General features: G+C 34.0%; 2 protein-coding genes across 2 annotated transcripts in view; both read right to left on the reverse strand.

Moving 5' to 3' along the window:
- Positions 1-5,377: 5,377 nt before the first annotated feature.
- The window catches only part of LOC106877917 (uncharacterized), a 27,201-nt gene continuing 23,533 nt past the window's right edge, over positions 5,378-9,045 (reverse strand). Inside the window, exon 6 of the mRNA XM_014926980.2 lies at positions 5,378-7,654. Coding sequence (XP_014782466.1) covers positions 7,426-7,654 — 229 coding nt within the window. The 3' untranslated portion in view covers positions 5,378-7,425. The remainder of the gene's footprint in view (positions 7,655-9,045) is intronic.
- LOC106877918 (protein dachsous) overlaps positions 7,426-9,045 on the reverse strand; it is a 62,077-nt gene continuing 60,457 nt past the window's right edge. Inside the window, exon 13 of the mRNA XM_052965883.1 lies at positions 7,426-7,654. Within this exon, the coding sequence (XP_052821843.1) occupies positions 7,426-7,654 (229 nt within the window). The remainder of the gene's footprint in view (positions 7,655-9,045) is intronic.

The raw sequence follows: 9,045 nt of genomic DNA on the forward strand, positions 1-9,045 counted from the left end.
TAATTGTAGTAACTGTGAGACATGGTTATGGTTGCAGAAAGGAAGGCTGAAAAGGGAGACAGAAAGTTTGTTAATAGCAGCACAAGATCAAGCATTAAGGACTAATTGGATATAAGCCAAGATAAACAAAAATCAAGTAGATTCCCAATGTGGGCTATGCAAATCAAAAGAGGAAAGTGTTACTCATATAGTAAGTGAATGTAGCATGCTGGCACTGAAAGAATAGAAGAAAAGACATGACAATCTAGGGAGAGTAATCCACTGAGAGCTATGTAGAAAGCTAGGATTTGAACATACTGATAAATGATATGAACATGAACCCAGTAAAGTACAAGAAAGTAAGAAATATAAGATGTTGTAGGATTTATCATTCAGACTGACAGAGTAATAGAGGCTAGAAAGCCTGATTTAGTAATAGTAGTTAAAGAGAATAGAAAGTGCCAGATAATTGACTTTACAGTCCCAAAGGATGAAAAAAATCAATATGAATGTATAGGAAAAATAGCAAGGTGCAAGGATCTAGCCATTGAATTACAGAGACTATGGAAAGTGCAGGTAAAAGTGCAGGTATATCCCAGTAGTTATAGGTGCATTAGGAACTATCCCTAAAGATTTGAACAGATAGAAAGAGGAAATAAGCATAAAACACAGTTTAGTACAGCTCCAAAAAACTGTTATTATGGACAGCTAGGATACTTAGGAGGGTTCTTGGCATCTAAGGTTACTTGTTGTAGCCTGATGTTAGGATATTTTCTTTTCCAACAGTCTAATCTGTTGTGTGTATATGAATGATAATAATGTTATATCCTTAACAACGTTGGATTGATGTAACACCCACTTCAGTATACAGTATACTTAGCAAAACCAGTAAAGACATGACTATCTCTGACTGCCTACTTTGTACTTTCTCTCTCACTGTCTCATACTCTCTTATTTATGGTGACCTCTCATACCACTTGTCACATGGGAGGGGTGAACCATTATTACTTATCCTCTATAACAAATAATAATAAAGATTTTGTGGGACTTACCTATTCAAAGAGACAAGAAGTTAGAAAATAATAGACCAGGAATAACAATTATAGACAAGGAAAAGCAAAGTTGTTTATTTGATTCCAGGATTGTAAAGAAAGAGGAAGAAAACAAAAGAAATACAATCCTTGAGTCATACAAGTGAGAGTCAAACATAAAGATTTTTTTTTTTTGTCATTGGAGCATTTGGTTCAATATCACCCAAGCTGAAAATACATCTGGAAACTTTTAAAATACCCTACAGTCTTGGTGTTTGCAAAAATCGGCATTACTGCACACATACTATGTAAAGTACTGCCTGCCTGTTGTCCTTGTAATTTAGCAAGACAGTACAAAAACCCCCCAGTAGATATAATATCTTCAATCTACAGCATCCCAATGCTGGATACACTGCAACATCTTCAATAATAATAATGATAAAAATAATAATAATAATCACTTTGATGGCATGTGCTGCTCTCTCACTCAACAACAACAACAACAACAACAACAACAACAACAACAACAACAATAATAATAATTTCAGAGACTATGGAAAATGCAGGTAAAATGTATCCCAGTAGTTATAGGTGCACTGAAAACTATCTCCAAAGATCTGAACAGATGAACAGAGGAAATAAGCATAAAACCCAGTTTAGTACAGCTCCAGAAAACAGTGTTATTTGGGACAGCTTGGATACATAGGAGGGTTCTTGGCATCTAAGATTACTTGTTGTAGCCCAATAGGAGCATTGGATTCAACACCACCCAACTTGAAGAAACATCTGGAAACTCTAGAAATACCCTGCAATATAGGTGTAATGCAAAAATCAACATTACTTGGAACTACATGCATGCTGCATAAAGTACTGTCTACCCCCAGTAGACACAATATCTTCAATCAACAACATCACGATATTGGATACTGTACAATGTCTTAATGATGATAATAATAATAATAATAATAATAATAATAATAATAATGTTGTTGTCATATTGCCAGTTTAGCCAATAAAAACACATGCACTGTATATTTGGTGTTAATTTGCTTCAGCTTTATATTACATTAATCCTATTTCGGCCAGAGTTCTTTCGTCACACTTCTGTGACCTCATCAGTGGTCCTTTGCTTTCTTCTTTCTTATGTGTATCTCACCTTGCTAACTATCAGCCATTTTGTATTTTGTATTCCTATTGTATGTGTCTACGCATGCGTATCCTTCAATGTGTCTATGCTTTTGTAAGTGTATGTGTGTGTATGGGGAGTGCCTGTATTATCTATATCAAATATAAACAAATATGTAAACGGAATAATAATAATAATAATAATAAATGCCCTGATGCAGTACCAGGCAGTGGCTCTCATGGCTTCTGATCTTAACTTGATTGGAAGTATTATCATGTACATGTTTTGTCTTTGTACAAAAGATGGGCAAAGCAAATATTCTGCTCAATACCAGATTTGCTTGTCAGTTGTTTGACCTTAACCAGTTGAGCATGTCCCTGGGTGGCTGACTATATATACATCTCTGATCCTGAGCAGAAGTAGTGAGGGAGCATCATAGCTATGTGCTGAGAGGAATTCTTTGGGTTTGAATAATTCACCTTTGGAAATGTTGGTGTTTTATTAAACATCCTGAAACAACCCTTACTCAAGGACCTTTTGAGCAGGATAGGCTACTCTAACCTGAAGAAAATTCTAACTGGGCTCCACCTGCAAGGTCACGTGTTATTTGTCTTGATATGAGATTACCATGTTGCACACATATGGTTGTGATCCATGTGCCTGGTGTACCCTTATCAGAAGAATAGTCATGATAGGTATACTGGGTTTCATATATTTTACCCCAGTGTCACTTTGATAGCATGCATTGCTCCCTCACTCAATAATGATAAAGCTCTGTGCAAAAAAATTACCAACAACTACAGGGTTTACTGGCAATTGTAAAACTGTTCAGTGATGACATAAGGGTAGAATTTGGCCTAAATAAATGTGTAAAAAGCTACCTTTATCAAAATTCTTTCAACATTAACCCTGAACAACAGAATGCTATAAAGGAGTTAGAACCAGTGGAGAGCTACAAATACTTATGGGTATTGAAAGGTGATGGAATCAAACATTCAATGATGAGGGAAAAGATCAGAAAAGAATATTATTCCAGGGTTAAGGTAATACTCAAGACAGAACTGAATGCAAGAAACATGATCGAAGTGATTAATGCTTTAGCCATACTGGTCATGACTTACAGTTTCAATATTATTAACTAGTCAGTTACTGAAATCTGTTGGCTTGACAGAAAAATACTAAAACTGTTAACAATGAATAGAATGCACCACCCTAAGGTAGATATTGAAGGACTATACCTGCCAAGAAAACAGGGTGGCTGTGGACTTTTACAACTGGAATTAACAATGAACATTGTCACAATTGGCCTAAACACTTACCTGAAAAATTCTGATGACTGGATGTTAAAACTTGTCTTAAAGCATGGAAACAAGAAAACATCATACTCAGTAACAAAACAAGCAAAGAAATATCGAAGTGAATTTCAAATGCAACAAACCCCAGAAATAGATGTACTGGAAACAAGCACAGAAAAAGCTAAGCATTTGAAAACCCTTACTAGATCTTTTGCTTTAAATATTCTTACTGATAAATAGCAAGAAAAACCTCTCAGTGGCAAATACCCAAAGAGAGCTAATAATGCTGATGTTGACAAAGCTCTCACCCATCAATGGTTAGTATCTTCTGACTTAAAATCAGAGACAGATGGGTTTTAATCATAGCAGCCCAAGAAGTTACCAAGCCAACATATTAAAGAACAGCAGTATCCCAACATGTCATGTATGTAAACAACAAAATGAAACCATTGATCATGTTGTCGCCTTGTGCAGCCTTCTTGCACCTACAGAGTATCTCAACAGGCATGATAGAGCTGCACAGTATATTCACTGGGTAATTTGCAAAGACTTAGACCTGCCCCACAATTAAAACTGGTGGGAACACAAACCACCTCCAGTGCTTGAAAATGACCACATCTCAATCCTTTGGAATTTGACAGTTCAAACTGACAGAAAGATAGATGCAAATAGGCCGGATATTGAAGGTCTTCAGACAAAACTCATGCTTCTTCATCGATATGACTGTCTCAATCAACATAAATGTAAGTCAAGACCTACCAAAAACTGAGAAAGTATAAAGATCTTGGAATAGAAACTGGCAAAATGTGGAACCTAAAGACTGAAACAATATCTGTTGTCATAGGTGCCCTAGGACTGATAACAAAAGAGGCTGATTGCTACCTAGCTCAGATACTAGGAAATCCCAAAATGGAAGAAATTAAAAAAATAGTGCTCATGGGAACTGCCCATATCCTACGTAAAATATTGTCTATATAATCCACAAAATATTTTAATCTGTAAACAGTAACAATATACTCTTAAATGTACATAACTGCAAACACCTTTTACTGTCATCTTATAATCAAATTATTTTAAAATCAAATTTCTAATTTACTTGTTTTGACAGACATTCTCTAGAACAATATTCTGTGCAAAACCAAATATTTGGCACCCTAGTCTTGACACCAACTTGAACTTCTAACTGGTCTCTTGAGGTCTCTGGGTGAGACATGGAGTCAACTTCTACAAATACAAATCAAAAACCAAACATATAATAGTAATAATAATAATAATAATAATAATAATAATAATAATAATAGGTGGCGGAAGGATGAAAGATAGAGAGATGATAGGCAGAGAGTTAAAAGTTTTGAGAGTGCAGGGAGTGAGGTAAGGATGTATAGCGACAGGAGTGTAGGTAGTCTGCATGAAATGATTCAATGGAGAGGGAGTAGTAACACAGAATAAGGGCGATCGATGGAAAATGTGAGTGAAAAGGAATAATCTAAAGAATGGGGGCAAATGTATCTTTCCTTCTCAATCAGCTTCGACAAAGGAACTGATACAGATGGAGTTCAGCCTGTTTTGACCATTGTATAGTAGTCAATTCCACGATAAATTTTAATTGAAAGTGGTTCCAGATAGTGGGGGTGATAACTGGTAGCACAGAAAGATATGAATTATGTAGTTCTGCTCTCATTTAATTATAGCAGCTGAAGAGTGAATTTGTTAGAAGAGTGATGAGGAGATAGGGAAGGTTTGACAATGACACATTGGCAAGGGATCCAGTTGTATATATATACATCATGATCCAGAACCTGTTTCACCATGATGGGTAGGTTATATTGTGTTTTGCCATTCATCTCAGCTCTTGGTTATCTATGAAGCTCAAAACTCCATCTATTTGTGTAAACTGATTTATCAGTGATATAGGAATAAAACAATAATAATAATTGGAGACATAGTTACTTTTTTAAATAAATTTATTTTTACACAGTTTTCAGGATATACAAATATTTTTGTTAAAAATTCTATTTACAAAATTAACACTCAATCAAAAATTCTTACCACAGTTCCTTGCACTGCTGATGTAAAAAATGCTGCTTGGCTGAGCTTATAGGGCGTTAGACTATCTATCAAGAGGCTGCTGATTAATATACCATCATCAGCCATATACATTGCCAAGATTTTTAACCTGTAAATGGCTGACTTAGTCATTTTATTTAGAAATAGGTACTTTGGTGTTATTACAGTACATCATAGAAAGTAAGAATAATATTAAGTAATTAATAATAAGAGATTCATTAGCTTGCAATGCTCAGTTCAGATCTTCATATGAGCCTGAAGTATCTTTCCTTCTCAATCAGCTTTGACAAAAGAACTGATACAGATGGAGTTCAACCTGTTTTGGCTGTTGTATGGTAGACAATTCCATGATAAATTTAAAATAACACATAGCTAAAAAAGTCATGCTTGGCTCTCAAGATAAGATGATGACTTAAAAGCTGAATAACTTCAATATATTACACTATAGATATTTTAACAACTATGAAATGCTTTTGAATAATCATGATAAAAATTTTATGTAATATTATAAAAAGTGGTTAATTATAAAAATAGATCGCACGCATGCACACACACACACACACAATCACACACACACACACACACACACACACACACACACACACACAGAGAGAGAGAGAGAGAAAACAAAATTAATTTATTCCACAAGAGTAGAAATGTAGGAAAAAATAGAAGCTGGAAATGTACTGAGAATAGTTAAAATATTTTTTTTCTTATATTTAAAGATTTAACTGGTCTCACAGTTTGCACTGATTTTCTAATAGTTGAAATAGAAAGTGGCAACATAGGCCACATCTTTCTATTTCAACTATTTGAAAATCAGTGTAAACTGTGAAACCAGTTAAATTTTTAAATATAATAAAGAGACATTTTAACTACTCTCAGTGCATTTTCAACTTCTATTTATACTATATATTGGGTCATCCCATAAATAATGCGTTTTTTTCGATTGCATGAACTAAAAGTCAGAGAGGGACCAGATAAACTAAATGCATCAACTTGTTATAAAAGCAGGTAGTAATTTTAACAGTTATTTTTTCAAAGCTATAATGGAAGTGACAAAGGAGAATATTCAGCATATTTTGCTTTATGAGTTCAATAAATGCAACAATGCAATGGAATGTGCGAGGAATATTAATGCAGTATATGGGGATCGGACAATAAGCGTAAGCCAGTGTCAATGAAGGTTCCAGAAATTTCGAGCCAGAAACTACAGCCTAGAAGATGAACCTTGTCCTGGAAGATCTGTACAGCTTGATGAAGACATCCTGCAAAAACTCTGGTGGAACAAAATCCCATTGTAACTGTTGAGGAACTACCAGAGAAGCTTGCATTTGGTCATTCTACCATTCATTGACACCAGCACACAAAGAAAAACGACCATCTTTGGTTTCAAGACAAAAGATGTTCTTTCATTAGGATAATGCTCAGCCACATACTGTGAGGATGATGTTCCAAAGGCTGGAGCAGTTTGAATGGGAAATGATGCCCCACCCATTTATTCTTCAATCTTCAAAATCATTTGGACGGAAAAAAATATGAATTCTGTAGAGGAGGTCAGAACAGTACTTGAGGAGTATTTTTCATCATGGACAAGTGAATTTTGGAAGAGGGGCCTTGCAAGTCTACTAGATAGATGGAAGAGCATTGTGGAAAATGAAGGAGAGTATTTTTGTGATTGAAAAGAACTTTGTTTATCTTAATTTTGAAAAATGAAAGAAGTGCAAAAAAAACGCATTATGGGATGACCCTATATATATATATATATGCATATAAAGGCACACACAAAATACATATAAATGTATGAATATATTTATCCAATATGTGTTTTTGATTTTGATGAAATGTTCAAAATCAAAAACATTAACTATTGATGGGATTTATTAATTTTCTTTTACATTCACAAGCAAATATAATATTTAGCTTGTTATACTTCAGTAGCTTCAACATCTAGATCAGGATCTGGATTATAATAAGGAGTCATAGAATTATTGTTTGCCCTATTCATTTCTGCATCACGTTCTTTGATAACACTGTCCAGATCTAATTTGGAGTTGTCTTCTGGCATTGAATATGTTGGGTCATCATCAAAGTTGTTAAAATTGTCTGGTGCAGCATTGATATTTTTATGATACATACCATCAAATTTGTTCAAACTATAATATAAGAAATAAGATGAAAATATGTTAATAGATTAAAACCACAGATGTCATACTTCTCATGTAACATGTTGGTAGCATGTAAAATGCACCCACTACACTCTCAGAATGGTTGGTGTTAAGAAGGGCATCCAGCTGGAAAAACTTTGCCAGATCAGATTGGAGCCTGGTGCAGCCTTCTAGCTTGCCAGTCCTCAGTCAAATCGTCCAACCCATGCCAGCATGGAATGATGATGATGATATATATGTACATGCATGTATATGTGTATGCATGGATGTTCAACACTGAATTTATTACTATAAAAGAAGGGTGTAAAATAGCCATAACCCTAAGGATATCAAATGGTTATCTCATACTTCCTGACTTTCTATGATATATATATATATATACATACATATATATACATATATATATATATATATATAGATAGATAAACAAGAGTGGAAAAACTACAGAAGGCTTGTGTTACATGGTTAAAGTATATATTTAAATTGTTATGTCAGAAAAATGTTATAAAATTTTGGGTATATAAACATTGTATTTGAAGAAATAACTGGTTTTGTGTTGTCTTTTCAAATTTCTCTACTTGTATCGTAACATGTCTTCGCTCCCGTGTGTAACAAACACACATATATTTATATAGGGTGCGATGAGTAAATCATCGCCATTTTATATTTCTAATTTTGTACATGTGCATTGTTTGATTTTGATTTTGTCAACTACAAAGTATAGTAGGGTCAATTGGGCGCCATCTGCAAGAAAAACAGCACCGTAACACTATTCACTCAACCAGAAATTTGGAAATGACATGCTATACTGCTTGGTATTTGTGCTGGAAGCTTTGGATTCCCAAGTTTTCATTATTGTGATTGCTTTTGGCGATTTTTATAAGTGACTTTTTGCGACCAATAATTTTGTTCGATAAGAATTTTTGTAATTTAGAAATTAATTTTGAGAATAATCAAAATTAATTGCAAAATCCAGCGATTATTTTCAGTGATTTTTTGTGATGAATATGATCATCATTGAGATATGACTCTGGAGGAAGCAATTGCAACAATTTCTCCAAAAACAAGTCAGAGATCTGTTCGCAGATCTTCCCATTTAGGGTCAGTAGCTTAAAAGATAGTGTGTGTATGTACATATATACATACATACATATATATATATATATACATATATATATATACATACATACATACATACATATATATATATATATATATATATATATATATATATATGTGTGTGTGTGTGCGTGTGTGCGTGTGAGTAAAAATAAATACAAAAAAAGAGGGTTTTGTATGATCGTGTATAGAGGTATATATTATTTTATTAAAAGAGTTCCAACTCTGTCTGTTTTTTTATGTTTTATTTATATTCTTGT

This window comes from Octopus bimaculoides, chromosome 2 (genome assembly GCF_001194135.2).
Source record: "Octopus bimaculoides isolate UCB-OBI-ISO-001 chromosome 2, ASM119413v2, whole genome shotgun sequence".
Lineage (NCBI taxonomy): Eukaryota > Metazoa > Mollusca > Cephalopoda > Octopoda > Octopodidae > Octopus > Octopus bimaculoides.